Here is a 24,872-nt window from a genome sequence, read left to right on the forward strand (position 1 = left end):
TCGCTGACTTGTAGAATTTCAGCAGAGCTTTTTGCTGCATACGGTCTAGTAATTCTAATTTTACCCGCAAGGAATGTTTTACAAACTATGTAACAGTAATGACAGTTTTAGTCAGCCATTAGCTTTGAATGGTAAGTTAGCTATGCCCCAGATTGCTAATAGGCCTAATTAGCAAGGTATTTTACTTCGGCTGTTAGACAGTCGTTTGGTTTCTAGCCGAAAAAGATACCAAGCAGAGAACAGAAAATGATGCACGTCGCTATACATATTTTTGGTATCACCTCGAACGGTGTCCCGCCACTTCAGAAAGCAAGTCAGCTAAATAAACTCCTATGCCAGCTGGTTAACCAGCTCACCAATTGTTTAAAGTATTGTTTAAAGCACTGCCTGATAATGGTACAATATGTTTTAAGACTAGACCACACTTTCATTATCAGTTGGCTGCATTTACAAAAAAAAATTCAGAAACCTTGCACAGTCCTGGGTGTAGTTACTCTCTATTTTGCAAGTATTCAGACCTTCACTGTAGCGCCCGTGCTAGTTCACCTGAAAATATGCTGACAACAGACTAAAACCGCCCCAAAAATATCCTCATTAGCTGTCCATTCCGGAAAAGCGTTTGGATCATCCAAACCAGGCCACCCTATTCTTTTTTTAAATCACGTTTTAGTGCGACTCACATTTTTATGCAATCATATTGATCTGGATGTGGGAAGAGTGTGAATAGCAGTCCTTTTCATTCTCAGGAACAGTGCGAGGGTCGGTATTTTCAAGAGACGTTCAGAAGGAAACGCCACTATCCCACAGCCTATAAAAGTGAACTATGGAACAATCCACCAAGCACAACAATAACATAACGCAAACTAAATGACGGACACAACATATGTATATTTTCTGTGAAAGTAAATCATAATCATTTTTAGAAACAATCCCATATGGATTGCAGCTCCTCACTGAGCATGTGAATAAAAAGTTGTCCCTACTCATTAAGTAGGCTAATGCAACAGTAGTTAGATTTTCAGGTTCAAAATTACACTGCAATCCATATTGGTATTTAACTGGACACTTCAAACACAATAGGAGAAGAAAATGAACCACACTTTAATACTTTCTTAATTAGAGCCAGCATTTTGCCAGTTACATTCACATACAAATTCACATTACACATTGTAAAGTGACAGTCTTGGCTGAATGAGTGTAAAATCAGTTGAGCTGGCATAACTCAGCTGTGATGCCTCCCACTGAAGCTGTTCGACTAATGCTGCCATCTTCTCCACCCAGGGAATCAGAAGAGCTTATTTTCAATGTTCAGGTAACAGAAAGGTTTATTTTTACTGCAATAAAAAAAAAACAATGAGCTGGACAATACGAAAATGAAATATATGATATAGCTACAATATACTACGCTTGATATAGCTGAATTTTATTTAAGTTTATTCCAGGTCACTGTAGCTACCGATGACACTGAAATGGATAGCCCCAAAAGGTCAGTCAACGGCACATTTTACAGGCAATATAGTTTGTCTCGTGCCAGTGCTTATGTCAGCTCGCTCGTTTCCCATAAGCAGCTGTGCTGGGACTCCGAAGGACCATCAACAGCGAGCCTTTGAGACTCTAGACATCAGTTATTCATTTAAAATCATTTAACTTGAAAGATTGCTTTCCCTCCCATTTAGATTAAAGAACTCCCCCCCAGCTGTGTTCAGTGGCCATGGAATGCAAACACAACGCTGTACTACACAGTGTAGCCTAATACAAATCTGATAAACTACCGTACATACTGTCTGGATGAACTTAGTCAATCTTTGCTTTACAAACTTTCAGTTAAAATAAAATCAGATGTGGTTATGTATCTGTTGATGTGATTTACTGAAATGTACACATTGAATAGGCTAATACAAGGCTAAATTAGCGTTTAAATCCGTTCTGATAGCGTTGAATCCATTTTAACAGTGTTCTTGGGTGTGCTCTAGAACACGCTCAGTTGCTGTAAAAGTATTCAGATTTTACCCCGAACATTTTTTCTGTGTGTAAAACATATTCCAGGAGTATTTAATCAATTTTAGGATAGACCTGGATCCTACAATGACATATTATATTGTATGCATTTTATTTATTACAAAATACCGGCCAACACTTACCTACCATAGACTTCTTGAAAAGTAGCCCACATTACGGGGAAACAAATAATTGCTTCTGAGATTCTGACTCGCAAATATAGAAACAGGCGGTAGGCTACATGATCCGCCCTTAAAGGTTTTTTTTTGGAAAAAATACTCGGTTCACGTGGCTAATAAGTTATTAATGAATTCATTTATACAAATGTATATATTACAAAACGGGAGAATGGCATCGACAATGACAGATGCCTTCCATGCAGTGTGGCTCGTCAACTCTCAGTTTGGCAAATCAAAGAACACGTGCACAGATCACTGTCGTTATGTGTTTTAGTGGTTGTGAATAAACTGTTATACGTGAGACTAACTTAATGCAACCTTGTCAAGACACCGCATCATACGTATCTCAGTCGATTCACGCCATGTCTGTAAAGTGTGGGCATTTTGCTTTGGACCATACCTGCTCACCCGTCTCCGGTGACTTGATCTGTCGCTTGTCTTTGTATAAGGACCACAGACCAATGTTTGGCAAGAAAATCAATGCCACCATGAATAGAAAGGTAAACTGTAGCACTCGCTTCTGCCTTCTCTTCATTGCGAAAGCACGACGTTGAGATAAAATCCCCACTTTAAATACGGTTCCCGTCTTCAGAATGTGATGTCCTCTGAATTGTTAGATCGGTTATTTGAGCGCAGTCCTCAGGAACAGTTGGCAAACTTTCACCTGGAAGCACAGTGAGCAAAATCAATGATGCATTATTTCCAATGTCAGTGCCTGACAGAAACGACGTTATCTTGAAGAATCACGAAACCTACATTTAATAATTTAACAGGTGACTGTTTGCGCGGTGAACAATTTACTATCTAAACTGAGTAGCCTACTCTTGGTTGTTCACAGCAAGTATGTTGCCGTACGAATTGAATAGACTCGGAATAATCCAGTTTTAGTGTCGTTCATAGTTTCACCCACCAAACCGAATTATCACGCGACAGAATCTAACGGAGGCATGAATCAACAAATAAACACGCAGTTATAAACAAACACAATGCTTCATAATATAACATTAAAATGACTTACCGTGGAACCTGATTTGCATGTTGTGGCATCAGCGCCGGTTGTCGTTAGATTATCGTTTCCTCATCGTTCATGCTGGCAAACACCAATTTTGCTGTGCACGAGGCTATCGCAGGACAAGCCCTCATTCACATACATCGAGGAAACAGAGTTCGATCTATGTTCTCAATAGGCTAAACCGCACGGGCGAATTCTTTATGCTTCGCATTTCTCGCACACAAAGACCGAGTAGGACTCCCGTTCGCACTTTGCCTTCGATAGGACGCCACAGTTCAGATATTGTAGCTGTGAACCACGTGTACAACACATTAGCATGGAAACATTCTGAAAGCTTGCTGATCTATTAAAAGCTAGCGGAGTCCAGTGGGCAGCGCGCAAACCTCACGGCAGTTATTCTCGTTGTCGTCAGGACCAGCAGCAGAACAGCTACTGCCTCGAAATAGCAGCCTGTTTTACAGAGGTGGATAAGGGATGGCAATATTTTGTAATGACTTTGGAGTGATGTACGGGTATGACGAGAGAGAGGCGAACCAAACCAGTAGCCTAGGTGATAACCAAGTGTTTTTTTCTCTCTTAAATTATGAAATATTGCAAATGGTAACATTATTCTAATGTCATTGTGGTGTAGTAAAGTGTCTATATTGTTCAATTGCACTTTCTGACACGCGCCTCCACAAAGCAGAACCTCAGACAAATTGCGTGAAGAAGGCCTACGTTAGCAAATCCCCTTTACAACTAAGAAAAAATATCACAGTGGCGCTCCTACTGAATCGATCCGTGCCCACTGAGTTGATCTGTTTGGTTGTGGTGTCTTGTCGAAAACACCTGACTGTGCGCTCGTTCGAACGCTTTCTGCAGAGTTGGGTCTGCAGACCGTGCAGACAATTACATTCTTTCATACGAAGCCCCTATTAATGTAGTTATCCGAAACGCAGCTAGAAGCCCCACCCCAGAGCGTCGTTGGGTGTACCGCCTACGCCAGCTACTGTCAAATCAGTTTTCCAATGGGCATGTTTACATTGAAAATGTGCAATTAAAGTCTCCGGTGTGCTGCAACTGAAGGATCACGTATGAAAAAAATAGCCTACTCTTCATATAAGGATTAAAATCTCTCTGTCATATTCGTGACAGTATGACTCATATGTTAGGTTACTGTCTTTTTCATTTTACGTGAATTAAATTTTTTTTGAAAGGGCGAATGAGCAAAACAGGTAATCCACACACACAATTGAAGTGATTTAAGTCGTAGGCTACTGATCAATAGCATTTCTATTTTACTCTGAACAATGAAGGAGCTAATATAGCAGCACGCCTGGAGACGTTGTAGGCATTACACCAACTTTTGACACATTTCTGTTTCTATTTTTTTTAATAAATTATGTTGTGAAGGTAATAATTATACTAATTATTAAAAAATGACAGCTGTCAAAAGCATGTGGGATAAAATAACCATAACAGCTGTCCATGTATTTTTCAGCAGATTAATTTATTTATGACAGCTGGATATTCTCGAAGGTGGCTGAGAAACGGATTGTGACTGTCCTTGTCACCAAACATTGTCTTGTTTATAATTTCAATTTTTTATTTTTGGATGATATTTGTAAAAGAAAATACCATAAACAATGAAAACAACTGTTATTGTCCTAAAATGGCAAGGGGCCCGCTGGTTGATTCATCTTGATAAGGTAGAGCTCGAGTGTGCGGATGGGGTCCCACGCTCTGGTGTGATATCTGGGCCCCACACTAAGGATAAATATTTGTGCCAGTCGGTTGTCCTTGGCACGGCTGGAGGTCCCATGGGAAAGCACACCATTTCCTCATTGTAAGCGTCAGGGGAGGGATGTTTTTTATACGATGTCACCCTCTCGGCTTTCCTGTACCTCAACATACCTTTGGGGTATGTTTGCTTGAGTGTATTAAAAAATAAAAAGGTGGAAATCCCCGGTTGAGTTGATAGAGGTTATGTAATTGTTCCAACAATGGAATTATATGATTTTATTTAAGCACTGCGTGTCGATTTTCACATTTAATTCACTATACAATGTATTAATGTATTACCTATTTTTTTAAAAATGTATCACCTATTCGATTGACTAAGTTAATCCAGACAATATGTACGGTAGTTTATCAGATTTGTATTACACTGTGTAGTACAGCATTGTGTTTGCATTTCATGGGCACCGAACACAGCTGGAGGTTCTTTACTCTAAATTGGAGGGAAAGCAATCTTTCGAGTTAAAAAGTTCAAGCTCGTTTTACTTCAGTCCATGTTCCGGATTTGGGGGAGCTCCGGGCTTTACTCAGTGCAGTTATCCAGCTAACTCAGTAATCCTGCTTCATGAAACAGGGCCCGTTCTCCCCCCGTCCCCCCCGTCCCCCACACCCCCAGGTCATCTGTGGTATATCCAAGACCTTACCCATGCAGACCATGCACAGAATATGGACAACATACCATCCAGTAAGATGTCTATAACAGATTTCTGCGCATTCAACACAGATTCCCTTTTTTGGGCACAAAGATACATGTGTTTCAGGCTTGCCAGAGTGGAACATTCTCCCCCTCCTAAAAAAAGGTAAATGGTAAAAATCCTCAGGATACCTTTCTGAGGATAGGTTGATAGTAGTTGGTGAGTTTTAGAATGAGGCGTGGGATAAAGCCTTGAAATTATGTTCGGAAATCTATTGAAGACAGATTTTCTTGGAAATAGTTTGTGTGAAAATGTTAAAAGCAATGCTCTTTCAATGAATCCTTCATTCACCTTTTTACACATCTGATCTTTTTTATTTATTTGTTTAAAGCTTCCTTTTTACTTTTTTTGTCTGTGACCAATTTTTTCGTGAAACTTTGCACTTTCTGGTCCCTAAATTCGATTTTAGGTTCAATGAATAATTCACTTGCTATTTCTTTTTGTCTCTGTGTGAAATGTTCGCCTTCAGATTTCACAATATAACCGTTGTCGTTGTAAACACTATGCAGTTTAAGTTTAATTTAAATCTGGGGGTACCACACAAATCTGACTCATAAAGGCATAAATTTCCCTCTTTGCACCTGGTGTAAATCTACGACGTGGTTCCTTACTGCAAAGGTGAGCCAAATTGTATTTGAAAACAGTGAACTAAGGAGCTACAGCATCCATGCATGAGTGCATTGTATGTTTGCTTTTGTGTTCTTTTAAAAAGCATCCACATTTTCTCATTTTTACGGAACTATGGTTCCTGGTCAGTGAGTGCTTCTCTTGCTAAACTGCAGAAATGTTTTGTCTAATCACTCCAATCACTGCAATCACTGCTATTTAGTCAAAGGACTGCAGCCAATTAAATAATTAAGGAGTTGTTGGCACCCAGAGGTGTTCAGTCTTATTTATTGAAGTGTCCTATTGGTACAGATTTTTGTTCTAATTCAGCACTAAAACACCTTATTCAACTAATACGTTTCTTGAATGAAGACCACGATGGTTAATTTGTTGAATCAGGTCTATTAGTGCTGGGATAGATATACATAATAAGCACTGGCCTGCCTAAGATTGGACACCCGTGTGCTTATTGAATGATTCATTGAGATGATTAAGCTACTGCAATGTGTTGATTGCAGCGGCTTCAGAAAATCCCATACCAGCCTTTTGGTTTCGGAGGACAGCAATATATTTTTTTTTAAGTTATTCAAATTCAAGGGGCTCATTCCAGTCAGCTATTTTATCCATCTTTGCGTCCTTTCCGTGCATCCTTTCCAAGTATGGTTGGCCAGAAGGGCCAAAAATATGTCAAATTGACGTCTGGAATCATGCATTGTCAACATGTTTTTTTGCGTGTTCTCAACGCGTTGACATGTTGTTAATGTGTGAAAAATCAACATATTAACAACATGTTATCAAGGCGTTGAGAACATGCAAACAACATGTTGACAACACCTTTACTATGTGTGATTCCAGATGTCAATTTCACATATTTTTGACCTGTTTGGCCTAGCATACTAAGAAAGGACACAAGAACGGATAAAATAAGAAAATATCTGTATCAGGACTGTATCGGTGAGCATCGCAAATAAACAAATCCTCTAATATTAACTATAATTAAGCTGTAATATTAATTGTAATTAAACATAGAAAACATTCCTTGAATCTAGAATCTTCTGTGGATTATTGCTTTCAGCTACATCTAGGTATTTGTAGAAGAGTGAAAGCATTTGTAATGCAGTCATGAAAATCATCAGTAATAATGAAATATTGATTTCGGCGATGAAAAGAGGTGCAAGAAATATTCTCTCTGAACCTAGTTTGCAGTACACTTCATCTATTATGTATCAATTGTTTATTTCTTTGCATATTTTCATTAAACATAAAGCCTGAATGCTGTTTTATATGTCTGTCCCTGTGTTTTTTAAGTAAGCTAATTTCAGATTTTCAGTGGCAGCCAAATCTAATGAGACAGGAAATTATGACTTGATGTCTGTAAGAAATGAGAATTGATTTTGTTTGATGGAATCTGGGACGTCTCCAAAAATGTCAAATTAGTTCCATCTCCAGGTCAATCATTGTAATTAAATAAACACTGGTATGGAGCGATTGTCAAGCCTCTGCTTTGTGTGCATTGAAAACTCTAAACAATGCGCTTTTTGTTGTCCTCCATTAATGGACCGTCATGGAGTTATGTTGATCAAAAATGATTAATGTTTAACAGAAAAATAATCAAATGACTTTTTGGAAAGGCTCACTAAATGCATATAATACAAATAATATTATGCATCATCCAATGATGCATCAGAAAAAGAGTCAGCAAAACTGGAAGGCATTAGAAATTTGTCAAAGTGCCTTTTAGAAAAAAGTTGTTCACGTTCCATATGATTTTTGGTCGCATTTCTTTTTTCATGGAACTGCTGTGTTGAGATGTCTACCGTTTGATCAGTTTGAAATGAAAGGTTTTAAGGTAAAATCTTGAGCTTACTAGTGCTTTTTTTTGGCATTGTGAAGTGCACTCTGGCATGGTCTCCTGAAAACTGTTTCAAATGGCCAATGTCAACTCAGCATGGAAATATGGAAATCATTAAAAAAGACAAGGCAGGTGACTGACTAAAGTGCTTTCAGAAAACAGAATAAAATATTTACGAAGGATAACAGAAAAATCGAAACTTCAGTAAAAAGAAAATAGCTTTTTCCTCTGTCTCTCCAAATGGAAAAATACATTGTGTACTTTGTCTCACTATTATGTTTTTGTATAATGATTTTTTCGTTCCTCTCTGACCCTTACTTCCCTCTGTCTATCTATTCTACTCTGTATCTTCCTTTCATAACTGTCCCTACGTAACTTTTGCAGTTACTAGTTTAAAAAAAACAAATAACTATTTTTAACTTGGGAATTACAATTCAGAATATTAAAAGTCACCTATGGGTAGCTAATACTGAGACTGTATCTGACCTTTGGAAGGCACCTTGAAACCGGCGTTATAAAAATGTTTTCAAGTTCAATAAAGGCAAAATCTCTAAAGGGAAAGGAACATTTCAGCACAGTAGCTACTGCAATGCCAGTAGAAGCTTGTTGCTGGACTCTTGCTGTATCTATAAATGCTATTCCATCTCAAATCAAAACATCTCAACAACACCACAACGATGTTGTGTGTCCGTGACCGAATATATTTCATGGCGGGTTCCGCTGAGGGTTTGGCGGTTTTGAGGGAACATCTTCAGCTCTAAGTGAAGTGCACTGCAGTGGCCCGCATGCCCTGGCCCTTTCACCCCCCCATACGTCCCCCTGTCTCCTCTTTATTCCGTTCACAATAACGCACAGGATGCTGCAAAGACCGCCGCTTCGACCGAAGATGAAAGATCTCTCACGGACGGCGAGTAGCAACCGACAAATCCGTCGCCGTTGTGTGGTTTAAAGAGTAATCGTATTCTGTTTGATTGCATTTTCAGCATTAACACAGAGCAGCCATTTTTTTTCTTTTTCTTTCTTCCACCATCTTACTCACGCCCATGCAGCTCTCTTTATCACGTACTGCATGCTAAATAAATAAACGGAATACGGGAAAATCAACATTCATGTGCCCGGATTCACATGCAGCCAATGTCTTTGGCTCAAGGTCACCGTTTCCAAAGTAGGCTATACTTCCTTACCCCGATAAACAGACACCATGGTTTTCCAGCGCTGGTTTTGTGAGTTCCTCAGCTTCCACATGCAAAAAAAAAGAAAAGAAAAAAAAGTAAGACAAAAATTAGTGTGTTTAGAAACGTTTATTATTGATAAACAGAGGCCATTCTGTTCACTGATCTTACTACGCATGCAGTTATACGGTCTGCAGTAATTACGATAGAAATCACTTATATATAATCACCGTTTCTGTTTCCAAGTAGATTGAATTTCGTAAAACACCAGTTTCGCAGTTTTGTGAGTTTCATTTGGTTCTTTCTATCCGCGCGAGTGGCTTGGAACGGTCCAATCAGTTTCGTCTGGGCCTGCAGTGACTGCAGGTGGCTCATCCCAAGGGACTGACAGAATTAGTCAGATGCCATCTTATCATTTTTTAGCCTTTGGAACTCGACAGGTTTTCAGACGAGATCGCCATCTGTGCTCATCTTTTCTTTTTTTCCTTTTTTCAAAATAACTGTCATCCGCTCGTTGACCGGTACCTCACTGAACTCCAACATCTGAAAAACGTGTAATATAACGAGTTTAAAACAAGTTTTAATCCGGTGCTTGGTAATTGCAGCTCTGAGTCCTCTAATTACCAAAGGCCTGAACAGTGGATGTATCCGTAACATTTCTAATGGGAGCCCATTTGATAAAAGCTGTATTGCACATTTTAGGTTTTGTAGATACACTGCGAAAATAATTATTGATTAGATTGTGTACATATATCTGGTTCCTTAGACCACAGTGTGTTATTGGAAGACAAGGCGTTTCCCAGCACTACTGTTTCTACTAAAATATAAGAAATTTTCTATTCTAGTTTCTATTTAACTGATGAATATGCGACACATCTTTATACGAATCTCACCGTGTGATGTTCTGGAAAACACTAACGGTGACGTTTACAGGAAGTAACAAAAGCGTTTGCCTGAAGACACGTGAAGGAGATACAGGATCACACATTCACTGACTGAGCATCCCAGCAAGAAGCCGTGAGCTTTCAATGCTTTGCCCTCTGAATACGAAATTTTATTCCACTTGCTGAGCTGCCGAAATTGAGTTTCTTTATCTGCTCTATTCTTCTGACATTTTCATTGTGTTAAGACGTTCAGTTTTAATAATGGGGAATCTGTTCAAAAATTGAAAATGCGTTGCTCGTGTGTGATGTAATCGTAAACCAACCATCAGAGTTGGAGGCCAGTGCTGTAGTCTGTGCTTAACAAACCCGTACACAAACTACCAAAAGTAGGCCTGCCCTGTAGCCCAGCCCTGTTCCTGAAGGGAATCCTGTAGGTTTTCACTCCAACCCAAACAAAGCACACTCATTCAACAGCTTTGAGATCTCGTTGAGCTACTAATTAGTAGAATCAGGTGCGCCGAATTAGGGTTGAAATGAAAACATGCAGGTAGCTCTCCAGGAACAGAGTTGTGCAGCCCTGTCCTAAAGCATTTTGTAAGGGAAAATACGAAAACATATTTCACAAAGTCGGTCCAAACTGCAAGCATGTTTTCAGAGAGCCAAGGCAATGGCTGGCTTTGTCTGAACAGAAGATCTGTTTGTGCTGCTGGAGACAATAAAATAAGGTCCTTGGAAAAGATGATTGAGTTTCTTTTTCCTGCCATAAACTGTTCGGCATGACTTTCACTTCATAAAAAGAGCTAATCAATTTACCTACTTGCAGTAGCGTTTATGCTAAACTTGGGGGGGAGGGGGGTTTGAGTAATTTTGTTTTGAAGCTTCACATTTTATGCCATTTTTCTAATATAATGGGTTATACACATAAAATGCACTATTTTGATTGAGAGGTGCTGAGGCATTTTAATGAGTATCTTGCAATAGCAAGACACCATTAACTGATATTTCACATTCAATGTAAAAGCCTAAAATCTAAAGAAATGTATATTTTTTAATGTTGACTAGAGTGGGCAACTGTAAATTGTATTTTCTCTAGTACCAGTCATTTTCTGTTTGAAAAGATGCACCATATCCACCAAGAAGCATGACAGATGTAAAGATTTGGGAAAAATTCAAAACCTAAGGAGGTGAAGCCTCAGCCACCTTCTGGTATCTGCTCTGTTGTCTGAATACATTGTGTCATCACTCAATGAAACCTTGATCACTTAGTTGCCCGTCCATTTAACAAATTAATTCATTAAATCTATGTACTATGGGAGGTTCATTTGGAAACATTTCTGTTCCACATTTCACTCCTGATCACTGAGAATGCAAGTTCAGCTATGTTTATGCATCCGTTTTAATCAATAAAATACGTTCTGGCTGTCCTGCTACCGTATATGATCATGTAAAACTAAAACTATTTTTATACACGTTGAATTATGGCTGCAATAATAATGCTGAAATATACAGTATATGACCACAAGGAAAGGAGTTACCTGGCACACTGTTAAAAATCAAACTATTCATAAATCTTAACATCACATCAAACCATCATTTCATTTTAATATTACTGGAACTACATATTTCTGCAGATTCAGAAAATATTTCACTAAATGCCAGTGCCATAATTAATAAAATTATAGTAAGGTGTGAATCTAAAGAAGCAACAGGGGAATGCACTGTTCACATCTTTCATGTCAGTAGACTAAGCCATTTATAATACAAGGTTTAATTATTTAATTCTGAGGATGTCATTTGCCAAAAAGCCCCTAATATAGTTGGCTTTTTCATTTTTTTTTAATTTGCAAAGTAAAGTTGTACCAAGTTAAATGTATCAACTGGAAAACAATGTGTTCTTTCATTCTTACAGAAGCATACAGTGACATTTGGAGGATTAAAAAAGACACAAGCACATAGCTTTGGGAATGTCACCAAATAAAAACTGGTCACTTTCCAAAGAGAATATCAATGATTTATCTTTTGAGGTCTGCAAAACACTGTATGCATCCTATTAGTATTTTACCTTCAAGTACTTGGTGAAAAAAAAAATTACAGAAGATTTAAAGAGATTCAGTTCATTTAAAAGAGGAATAACATTTTGAAATCCTTTAGACACGAGATGAATGCGATGGAAAAAACCAGCTGTTGCTGTTCAAATCAATACTGCAGGAGTCTGTCTGTACTGTGATAAGACGTGCACACTTGGTTCCTTGGCAAAATAACTCACCGTTTGGGTTGTAATCAAAAAAAAAAAAAAAAAACCTTCTCCCCACTTGTTCTTTGCTAAGATTAGGCTTCAATCAATGCCTTCAAAATTGACTGGCTAACCTTAAAATTGTCTGCCCAACTGCAAGGGCTGTCTTATGTCTGCTGGTCTAATCAAATATAGACAGGGGAGATTCACGGAGTGATAAGATTAGATTTAAAGCATGAAATTGTGGCATTTTATAAGAGCTATATTCGAGTTATTAAAAGATTACAGAGTCCCAGATGAGAGATATGACACTGTATGAAATTTCTCTCTCGGTTGAAAATATTGCCAAGTCTGGTACAGTTAGAAACAAAACGTTTCAGTCCCCTCACCGAAAACAATTCAATGCAGACTTAAAGACACAGACAGATGACTTGGCTCCAGACCAGTTTCTGAGGATTTTTCCCCCCTCCTAGCAAGCCCTAAAGCTAGCTGATCCAGGCTGAGGCATATCCCCAAGCAGTTGTAAAGCAGATAACCAAAGTACTCACATCAGCAAATCAACAAAGTTTCACTGTTCTTCTACTACTACACAGCCACTATAAATAGCGAATGTTATATATTAAAAAGTCGTTACAGTACCAATCAGCAGTAGCAGCACTTCTATGAGCTATACAGGTGACTCCTGAACAAAACTGAGATGTTGTTAGTTTGTACAGTAAACACAATACAACTAAATAAATAAATGCTGTTTGCCACTGTCATGCCACCGAAAAAACTCATGGAATTTGCTCCTGAACTGTGTTGAACACGGACATCTGGTCACACAAATGACTGTTTAATCACACGTGGGAGGGAAATAAAACAGCTTTAAGTGCTGCTGTGCCACCCATACTGACACAATGAGGGTCACAGCACAGTGTGCGCATGCTACTAGCCTTAGAGTAATACTGGAATGCAGTGGTGTAGGGAGCCTGGTCAGTGGTAGCTCGTTTTTTTTAATTTTCATATTGGGCAAGTGTTACAAATGTGAAGCCAAATCTTCCGATTCAAAATGGGTTAAAGGGTGTGACCAGTGGTGGATGCTAGTTCTGATGGGCCTGTGAAATAAGTTTTTATGTTCCCTCTGTCACAATCAGGTGCACACACACACACACGCACGCACATACGCACACACACCACAATTAGGCCGAGATATTTTACAGTAGACAACGTGTTAAATCATGAACAGCCCGAACGGTGATGGGGGTTGGTGAGAGAGGAAGAGCTTGAGGTCCAGTGGTGGCAGCTTTGCAAAGCCGCGTTTGACTTTGGGGAAGATTTCGTCGTGAGTGCACGTTAACCTGCTTTTGATTGAGGCCTGGCTTAATACTGGTGTTCATTTCGTAGCAAAGGAGGGACGAACTCGTTGTCCACAAGGTCACAGGGCTGCGACGTTGTAATCAAACCCCTTTTTGTTGGCGCTGGTTGATGTCTGCCATCAAAGACACCTACCTGTTAAACTCTGACAGAGAGGTGACCAGCTTGTTCTCCTTCTGTTAAAACCCTGTGCGGCTGTGCACTAAGCTGGGTGGCATATGAACAGAGCCTGTGGGTCTGTTGTAGGGAGCGAATCGGCAGCTCTGTGTAACCGTTGCAGTGTTCTCTGTAAAAGGCAGCCTGTTCTCCAGGACTTGGCAGTGTGGGATGTGGACAACATCACATTCCCAAGGCCTGATGGAGAATTGCTTTTTGTGGGAGGATCTAGATCATGGGTGGGCAATTCTGGTCCCGGAAGCCGGGTGTATATCCAGGTTTTTGTTTCTACTAATTACTCAGGCTAAATGAGCTAATTGGTTGTATACAGCAACACTGGTTCACTAGCAGATTAGATCACAGCAAAACATTTCATTTAGAGACACAAGAACAGTCTTCATACACTTATCAAGAAATGTAGCTAAAATGTCAGATGGTGTAGATGTTAGGGATGATTAAGTAATTAAGTCCAGCAGTCAGTGTGGAAACCAGAAACGGACACGGCCCTCTTTGCCCACCTCTGTTGTAGATGGTAGGAAGAGTAACTCAGTTTTTCTGCAATTGCAGCAAGACTGCTGGCTAACAACACAACTCAGATTTAAACCTGGATTGTCTTGGCTATAAACTTGCCTTTAATGGAATAAACCGATTAGACGCCCTGTTTTACCAAACTTCCTAAAGTTCACTTGACACCGACAACACAGAATTCAACGATTTACCTTGGTCATAATCAATAATTGGACAAGGAATCATCTTGACCTCATAGTGACTCCCCCATCAATGGATATACACTCCCATTAGAAATGCAGGTACTTATCAATTCAAAATGATCTCATTGGCCATAATGGGACATCATTAAAAGGACAGGGAGGATGCGGAATTATGGTGCAGCAGAGGACGTATTTATGCACAAATGTATTTATGAAACGTCCGTGACCTTTCCCAGGGACGAGCTAAACATGTATATTCTGAAATATTTGCACTTGAAGACAATGCCTCGAAAATAACAATAAAACTTTTTTCCTCAAACCTCAAATTGCTCAACCAAAACTGAAGCACACTAGTAAATCTTTGCCACTCGTATCCATTTAAAATTAAGCTAATACAAAAAAAGGCTCATATTTTCTGCGGCTAGGTCTCCTGCATGTGGGTCCACAAGACCGCATAAATGAGATATAATGCACATCTGTTTGTTTACTTTAGTGTCAATTCTCTTCCCCTTTTATCCCTACTGTCACATAAGCTTCCTCCGCAGCTTTTTATGGCCGCTAATATTGTGCGAGCTAAATTGCCGGAATTATGCTTCTGACAGAGTGGGTTTAACGTTCACTCTGGGGTCATGTGCAGTACATTAGAACCCAAAGGCGAATCCATCTTAGCAGGCCCTATAAAAATCTATGCTAGAAATCCATAAACTTGGAATAAATTCATTATAAGTGACCAACGTCCCCCCCACCCCCAGCCCCACGGGTTTAGTAAAAATTCATCTTAAGCCATGAAATACCTTTCAATATTGCTACATTGTGACTTTTTATGCCATAATTGCTGTCAAAGCATCCCATATGAAATATTACTATACCTTATGTTATGTCAGCATGTTTCCATATCGAAGCCTCCTATAGTCAAACAGTAACATGGAAGTTCATATTATGCTGCTCCACAGAGTAACAAAGATGCTGTGGTTGCTGTATAAAGTATCTCTCTAGACTAACTGCAAACCTAGGCTTAACATAACTTGTGTGCTTTGTCCTTTTTTTTTTAGCAATGGATGTGAGTCATATTGGGCAAAGCAGGCTATTTACGTTCCTGAGATGGCATTGAAACTGGAAAACATACATGCATGCGTACATGTGCACACAAACACACACATACACACACACACACATATGCAAAGCCAAAGCTTCCTATCCAAAATGAGTCAAAAAGCATGATGGGCCCCTTGTGTAAAAAAATTTTACGGGCTCCCTCTCACCCTCTGGTGCACACACACCTACACACACAGCACAATTAGGCCTAGATATTTTACAGTAGACAATGTGTTGGGTTGTATAAGTTAGGCTATTGGGAAAGTAGGTCAAGTAGAGACATCAGAACACACACACACACACACACACACACACACACACACTTAAGGACAAAGCATACAGATGCTATAGAAACCACATAAATCATATATAACATATGAGTGCCTTCTTATTCTTGGCATCACATTGTTTGGAAACAATGATGGCATGCTTCTTTTCAGGATTCTGTTCGTCTTTTTTCATGTGCACCGTTCATAGCAACAGTAAGTCAGCTAAATGCCTATAATGTAATGTAATGTAAGTGGTTCACAGACATCAGTACATGCAATTCCCTCCATTATTGGAAAAAGTTTTTTTTTTTTTTTCCAGTTCTCAACAGTTTTCCCATTTTTCTTCCTGCGAGAGGTATGTTCCATTTCTGCATCCGGTCATCCAGAGCAGGCACATAATCAGTGACATTTCTCACTCAGGAACGCCGATGAAGCGTCCGTTTTCAAATCAACGTTTTAGGACACGCTCACAGCATTCCTTCTGCAGATCATCATCTCTATGGTGAGACTTGATAGGGCAGATTTGCTGTGATGTGCTAACATATGGATAATTGCTCAATGAAAGCTTCGTGCCCGATCACCTTCAAACTGGTTTACAGTCAGGGTGTGGCAGGACTTCCCGCTCATCTCGAAAGAAAGTGTTCATCTCATCTATGCTGCGTTGGTACACCTTTTCACACCTGGAGCCTGACTCTCTATAAAGATAAGGGCAATGCAACTGCTGATTAAGTTATGAAGAGAAGTAACTGGATGTCCTGAGTGTAGGACATCATGAGTGTAGGCCGACCCCCTTTTTGACCTAGATATTGCAGGTTTAAGGCCGACCCCTTTTGCCCCATGGCTGTTAACAGGCTATGACCGGGGGTCTGTGACGGAGGGGCACGAAACCGGACGACGTCACACCCACCGGGGATGCGGTGAGTTCGACTCGGCAATTGTCGCTTCGGTTCCTGCTCCACTGGGTCCTCCCAAAAAATGTTCCAAATGCTCACAGGTTATCAGCCGCTGTCATCAGTGACAAATAGGCTGCCTATACTTTTATCCCCAGTTGGGTTACAGCCCTCCTGCCCTCAGCGGGCCACTAGGCTGAGAGGCTAACGCATGCAGAAGTGACTGCAGGCACCTCAGCTTCAGATCGCCACCATTTTGATTGGGACGCGGCGGTGGTACAAAGAGTCACAGTTACAAAACAGGAGAAAAATAATGAAAGCAAAAAAAGAAATGAAAAACAGTAACAGCTAACACGTTTGTTTACTTCTAAAGTAGAAGTAGCTTATTTATGCTTTTGTGCTCATGCATTCACGTAACCTCAGATTATTGTACACATGCAAATACTGAACTACAACAGCTCACAAAAACTAACTGATGGAATTATGCCATTGTTCAACGTACAGTACAGCTCACTGTAAATGGAGGACCGTTGTAAATCCACTGCTCTGCAAATGTAATGCAGTGGCCATTACATCAAGCCTAGTGAGATAGGAACAGAACAGTGTTAACTCTTTGAGGATAGCTATTTTGGAATGTTTTTTCAAAATTCTGAGTCAGTGTTCTAGAACTCCACCGCTTTCTTTTACCAGCAGTGAATGTTATCTCAGCATTAGAATAATCAGTTAAAAACATTTTAATCACATATCTGTAATCTTGCACAATAAAGAATTAAAGGAATACAGATTAACATTGTTTTTTGGGAGTTTTTTAATTGAATGATGTCTGTTATATGCATGTAGTGTATGTTTTGATAGCAAGGCAAGGCACACGACTGTGAATAAATTTCACTTTCTATTATAACCATACAGATTATATGTCTCCTCTTTTTTGAATTATCAGGATTTCTCCACAATGGAACTGTCTGCTTGTATCAGACAGTGCTCACATCATTCTCCTTTTCAAGATTAAATTTGCCCCCAGATCAAAGAACCCATTATTAATATACTGTATAAAGGCAGGCACAAAAACGACCAAATATCAATAACGCCGACTACCTTGAAAAAGCACAAAAACATGCAGACATCCACAATAACTGGATTGGAATCACGACTGCTTGTAAAGGGATTTGATAAGCACTGAAATAAACCTCTTAGCGAAATGAAATTTCTGAAATCAGAAATAGTAATGCTTTAGAGTTTCTCCAATGAGGACAGGCTCTGAAACATTATGTGTAGGAAAACCCATAATCTAAAACGTGTATCTATACATAATTTGGATCTCCTTACATGAAACTCAGAGTGCTTTTAAATTAAGCTTGTGTGCCCCTTTGAAAAAAAATAAAATAAAATCTAGGAAATATGTATTGTGAGAATTTGTGCCTCATGGAGTATCTTCTACTGTGTCTTTTGTTTGTCTTTTTAAATGTAGATTCTTGCTGGCTCAGGCAAGTTAATTGATATTGTAAACACATACCAGAAGATGCGGTGTATATTTGTGTGAATATTAATGCCACTATCGCCGAATGCAAATGTATTTATTTGCAGTAAAAATCTGTTTAAGAACAGCAGGTTACCAGCAAACATATCGTGCTCCCAGTCACAAGAGATGGATCTTGCTTGGCAGTGGCTCGCTAATTTTGTGAATAAAAATATGCTCCGTTGTAAAAATGAATAACTAAATGGCTGGCCTCATCTCTCTTTCAGTGACAGCGATACCCGTGGGCATTTTTAGTGTTAGTGAAGCTTTTTTTGAGGTGGCGAGCTATTGAATTTCAATTGCCTGTACCTCTTTGGGGAAGAATGCCCAGAGGTAGAATATATTAGACAAGTACATCCCTGGAATAAAATGATATCTATATTAGGATCTGTAATGTCAGGCTGGGGCAGGAGCAAATTCACACCACTCTGGTAATACATCCGGCCCGTGTTCCGAAGATAGACCGTAATGTGTCAGAAATCAAAACTTATGAAGATGAATTGGCACTGCACACAAACAGATAAAGTGTACCTTTAAGCTGCAAATGTCACATTGAGGTGACTGCTGAGGTCACCCAGGAACCAGCTCCTTTCTGTCAGCTTTTTTTTACATGACAAGGCTGTAGCCTCAATTGCATATTCTTCTCCAGCTGCATCGTCTTTCTCTGTTTGTCCTTTTATTCCAAGTTGTGATGAGTGGTGAAACTGGGATTGTGTGTGTGTGTGTGTGTGTGTGTGTGTATGTGTGCCTGTGTGTGTGTGTGTGTGTGGTGTGTGTGTGTGTGTGTGTGTATGCATATGTGGCCGTGTGCCTGTGTATGTGTGTGTGTGTGTGTGTGTGTGTGTGTGTGTGTGTGTATGTGTGCCTGTGTGTGTGTGTGTGTGTGTGTGTGTGTATGTGTACCTGTGTGTGTGTGTGTGTGTGTTTGTGCACAGGATGTGTGTGTGTGTGTGTGTGTATGTGTGCCTGTGTGTGTGTGTGTGTGTGTGTATGTGTACCTGTGTGTGTGTGTGTGTGTGTGTGTGCACAGGGTGATGTGTGTGTGTGTGTGTGTGCACATGATGTGTATGTGTGTGTGTGTGTGTGTGTGTGTGCGTACGTACGTACGTGTGATTATTATTCTTAGCATTAGTTTCATACTTTCAACAGTTCTGGAAAGAAATCGATTCTATTTCAGTAAAGAGACCCCGTCTTTTCAGCTCTCATCTGTGTAGCAATGGATAACATGATATCACTGATGCATGTGTATCTCTCTTTCACTCTCTCTTTCTCTCTCACACTCACATGGACGTACACACACAGACACTCACACACTCACACACACACACGCACTCACACACACACGTCCAGATCGATTTCCCCTTGTTTGCCGGCCGACGGAAACTCAGAAGCACAGATAAAAAACGGAGGCTCTTTGATTTCCTGCGAGAAACGCAGGTGAAGCCGAGTCAATGCGCTCATTATTCTTCATTACGGCGGCCGCCTCCCCCCGGCGGAACGGGGCAGCAGCCAGGGAATCCTGGGAGCTGCGGTCCTAATTAGCTCCAGAAATACCCCAGTAACCGCGGTAACGAGCCCGTCGCACAAACCTGTTGAGAGTTGGGCGGGGTCACTGCCATCGTCTACCTGAGTCACGAGGGTTAAGTTCTGTATGCTAAACACCGCCAAGGGGGGGTAAGGCGCACTTACTTATCGGGACGGGTGTCAGCTCGAAGCTCGAAGCCCCCAGCCTCCTCTATCCGGGGGCTAATTTGACATTTCCATCCGCAAAGTCTTTCCGCGCGTTACGCAGGGCTCCCACCCCAGCCATTTGTCTCAGTCAGGAAGGTGAAACGTAATCATACATGTCCTCCGCGGGGCCGCGCACCAAAGCCTTTAAGGCTTGCGCTTAAAACCTGTCGCACACGCGGAGGCTTTTTTTGGCAATTCAATTAGATCCGCGATTATTCATCTTGACTTGCATTTGAGCAGCATGGCCATGAACTTGACAAAAAAAATGAACTTACGACTCCAATCGGCGCAAAGTGAGTGGTATTTTTTGGTTTCTATTCAAAAATACATGTACGGTAGTTACACTCCACCTTTTTTGTTTTTCAGACTGGTGGTGGACTGTGCTGATGTATCTGAGGTTGGACGTTTCATTTCCGGGTGGGTCACTGCCATGGCAACCTTGAGTAAATGACTTAACCTGAATTCCTCCAGTGCATTATCTGTATGTAAAGAATGCAAGCAGCGTAAGTCGCTCTGTATGCGAGTGCTTTTCTCAACTGTTCTTGTATCTTTGGAATGAACGATTGTCCTCTTTGGCTGCACGCCTGTTCTGTACAACGTTATTTATTTTATTTATAAGCTGTTATTTTCTGGGTGCTCTCTGAGGCTGAACTGGCTTTTTGCAGGAATGACTTGTGTCTTGTATACACAGCTGTGTGAGTAAAAAATTGTAGTAATAATAATAAAAAAATGTTGAAAATTGCATGGCTTCATACATTTATGAGGCCACATTAATGGGTCTTGTGACTGTTTTCTCAAGTTATCAAGTGCCACTTCGTAAAAAATGACCATCGCACTTCACAGTGCATTGTCCATTTATGACAAAACCATGAAAGGTCTGGTACTTGTCTGAAAGAAAGCAGATCATAACTAGCATAAAATGTAATATTTGTACTGGGCTTCTCTGTTACTACTTGTCTTCTATAAAGGTAATGCAGAAGGCAGGAAATACACAGCAGCACACAGAAGCGTTTTAAAAGCGATGAAAATGAAGACGTGCCCCCTCCCTCCCCTTTTCCACACTGGGGTGAGATTCAGTTCTGAAAGCTGAAGGCGGATTGGCTCTTGGAGCCCGAAATCGGCTGGATGGAGTGCAGAACAAGATGCCCCCAGGACACGGAGCTGTGCTATGATACGTGCAAAACACAATCCGACACGTTTGGAAAAGATTTCCGTGTTGCCTGTTAGGAAACAACGACCAAAAAAAAAAAAAAAAAAAGTTAAAAAATGGAAAGATTTAAAAAAAGCTGCTCTCTTCGCTTCTGTGTATACTCGAACCTTGACTCAATCTGCATTTGAGCTTTGGTTTGGTTTACAGGTAAGTTCAAATGTTTTCTTTTTCCCCACAAAGTTCATTTTAGAGCTTGCTGAGCTGGGTCAGCCGAACGGCACCAGTTTGGTCCCTGATATTGTTCACATCACACCGCATAAACCGTCACTCCCAGTTCATCAGATTTAGTTAATATTTCAGCTGAACTCTCTTGCCAGAGAGGGAGGAGAGACTTTCAATGGATGATGACTTTTGGATGTCTTAGCCTAGTCGTCTTGGCTCAATAAATCGTGATACGTGCAACAGCTGTTGTCAGTCATAATAGCAGGTCATAAAGCAGGATTGCAGTGTGTATATATGCTGTACCTGCCTCCACTGTTCTGAGAAGGCTTTCCACTAGATTTTGGAACATGGCTGCGGGGATTCGCTTCCATTGAGCCACAAGAGCATTAGTGAGGTCACGCACTGATGTTGGGCGATAAGGCCTGGCTCGCAGTGCAGTCGGCGTTCCAGTGTTGGAGCATGGGGTTGAAGTTAGGGCTCTGTGCAGGCCATTCAAGTTCTTTCACACCAAACTCGGCAACACATTTCTTTATGTAACACATTTTTCTTTAGGCCTTCCCCAAACTGTTGCCACAAAGTTGGAAGCACACCATTTCTAGAATGTCATTGTAATCCAAGGTCCGGGTTTTCTTAGCTCCTCAAACCATTATGCTGAAACCACAGTTGGCAGTTTTGTATGAGCTTTCCACATGTCATATTTTAGATTGGAATCTTGACTCAACAATGTTCTAAAAAGGATACAAAACTCCCAAAGTCATTTGTCATGACTGAAAAAAAAATTATGTCCTGGTTTGACAAACAATCAGGATTTTGAGCTTCTTGGAATGGTTATGCAATACATGTAAAATATAACTGACTATTATTACAACACATCAGCAGATGTTAATTATACAGTAGACGTAACTACCTTGAATAAAAATACCTACTGTGGCAATACAATAAACCATTTATGACTTGCTACGGCAATTCACAACGCAGCTAACAGGAAAGTGAGTTACAGGGGTTGATATCCAATTAACTGAGCCTTTACACGTTTAATGAGTAGTGATAAATTTCAGATCCATCTCTTTGGCACATTTTAATTAGTTGTAATTACAAGTGAAATGACCTTTTGGAGTTAGCTGTCCCAAGTGATTTACAAGTAAAGTTGTTCGTGATTTATTTCTATTGGACTAAGGAAAGTAGGAGTTGAATAGCCAAACGGAGGATATTCACACAACTGAATCTGTCATAATAGCCCAAATCACAACAATGCAATCTCACACACTGAGTACAATGATTTACTGGCCCAGTGACTGCCTCAGTGATTCGATTTCCAGTGCTCCAGAACAAGGTCTCAGCCTGTTATGTATTTTGTATAATTCTCAGACAAAGTAATTGTATTGAAAGAATTGTATATGAGAGAGAGGGGGGAGGGGGGGGGGAGAAAAACAGAAACAGAGAGAGAGAGAGAGAGAGAGAGAAAGGGGGGGGGGAGAAAAACAGAAACAGAAAGAGAGAGAGTTGTATACACGTGCATTAGTGTTATGGCTGAGCTGTATTTAGTGGCTCAATGTACTGTGTCATTGGCAGTTTGTCGATAAACCGATTACAAACCAAGAAGAACCCAACGGGTTGAAGTGTCTTACTTTAATTACAGCTGAGTGACATTAGAGCAGTGTCCACAGGCAGACAACATATTGCGGTGTTTCCAGATTGAAATCAAAGTGTGTATAGCCCAGTCACACTGTGCCATGGGAATCCTTCGGACTCTGCCAGTTTGAAGTGCTACAACACACTGAAGCAATATGGATAAATCATTGGATAAATCTAAAATTTTACTTCAGTTTGTTACACCTATATTTTTTCAGGTTTTCTGAATTGAAAATGTGTCCCTTCAATCAGACGAAACTAAAGTTAATGCCGAGAATTATATCGGAGATATCTATCATTTTTTTGTACTAGTACGTTGTGGTTTACTTTAAAATGATATTTTAATGAGTTTTTAATTCAGTAGGAAATTAATATTATCGTACAGTATATTTTCTACTATTCGTTGCATGCGTTGTCCCTGATAAACCCTCACAGGAAAGACAAGCCTGCGAAATGAGAAACTGTAATACTGTAATAATGACTACTCATCAAGAATCCTAATCATACCCCACTGATATATTCTAATGAGACACTTTGAATGCATAGCGCAATGTGGGCTTACAGTGACCCAGATCATTAAACGTGGCAGTACTTCATTTAGCCAAGGCTACTAAACGATGTGCTTTCCCATTGAATGATATGAGACCCTCAAGAACCTCAGTACAGTAGCCCTTGTGATGTCATTACTTTTGATCAGTGAAGAACACTTTGAAGAGTGTCCACTCACCAATAGGAAATGGGACTGGGTCTGTGTAGAATTTCTATGGGAGGCTTTCTGTGAAAGCCGAGAGGAGGAAGTGATGCCAGTGTGGCAGTTTTATCTTTGGATCAGGTAGAAAAAGATAAATAAAATTAATTACCTGTGCAGTGATGGAGATTTTTTATTTTTTTCCCAGAGGATCTGTATGAGTGAGGAATGGCCTTAAAAGGCCAGTTCACCCAAAAGTGAAATAAAACTATATTTACAACTTAACCAGGGTGCTATCTATCCCTCTGGGTAGTTTCGCTGAGATTTGATGAGATGTCTAGATGCAGCTGCTGCAGCTCTCCCTGATACAACAGACCTCTGCTGTGCCAACGTATGTGGCACTCAAAGTGCCAAAAATTTACACTAAAAAAAACAAAAACTAAAGAGCAGCATCTCTTTCCAAATATGATGCCACGCTTACTCACAAATGTGCTCAGACCTTGTTGTGCACTGTTTCTTCGAAGACTACTTCCTGTCGAAGTATGCCAACTGTGTATATCCATACACAATGTCTCGACCAAAGCTTGCCAGTAGTCTGGGGCACAGTGTCAACAATGTTTTAAAACACTGTTTCAGCATTACAGAGGCAGCACTGCAGCCTTTTCAGCACACTGCTATGCCACTAAGATGTGTTGATCCTAGGCCCATGGGCAAATTCTGTTCCCAGAATAGGCATATCTGACCAACTGACTAACTCGTGAAATAATTTCCTGACCTTCCGAAAATTTCTGTCCCCACAGTTCATCACAGTTTTTTTGGAAGTAGAGAATCCAACAAGGGGGTTATTGCAGAGACTGAATGGCTACGATTTTAGGAATAACAGGTGAACTGTTGTCTTTTTAATGTTCTTCATTGCGATGAAAAAGGCTCAGAAGCGGAATATTGATTTTGACTTGCTGGTGTGTTCGGGGACAGAGTTTCATTGCCCATATAAAAATAATTAAAGCTTAATCTGTGCCATATCAGGTCATCTGCATTCCATATTCTCGC

At 40.2% G+C, this 24,872-nt stretch overlaps 1 protein-coding gene across 2 annotated transcripts in view; it reads right to left on the reverse strand.

Annotated features, from left to right (window-relative positions):
* The window catches only part of LOC135260053 (polypeptide N-acetylgalactosaminyltransferase-like 6), a 142,019-nt gene extending 137,883 nt beyond the window's left edge, over nucleotides 1-4,136 (reverse strand). Inside the window, exons 1-2 of one of the 2 annotated variants that reach the window (XM_064345179.1) lie at nucleotides 3,196-4,136; nucleotides 2,578-2,841 (exon numbers count right to left, since the gene is read on the reverse strand). In XM_064345179.1, the coding sequence (XP_064201249.1) occupies nucleotides 2,578-2,712 (135 nt within the window). In that variant the 5' untranslated portion in view covers nucleotides 2,713-2,841; nucleotides 3,196-4,136. The other variant, XM_064345180.1, reaches the window with a different exon arrangement.
* Nucleotides 4,137-24,872: the final 20,736 nt, after the last annotated feature.

This window comes from Anguilla rostrata, chromosome 7 (genome assembly GCF_018555375.3).
Source record: "Anguilla rostrata isolate EN2019 chromosome 7, ASM1855537v3, whole genome shotgun sequence".
NCBI classification, from domain to species: Eukaryota; Metazoa; Chordata; class Actinopteri; order Anguilliformes; family Anguillidae; genus Anguilla; species Anguilla rostrata.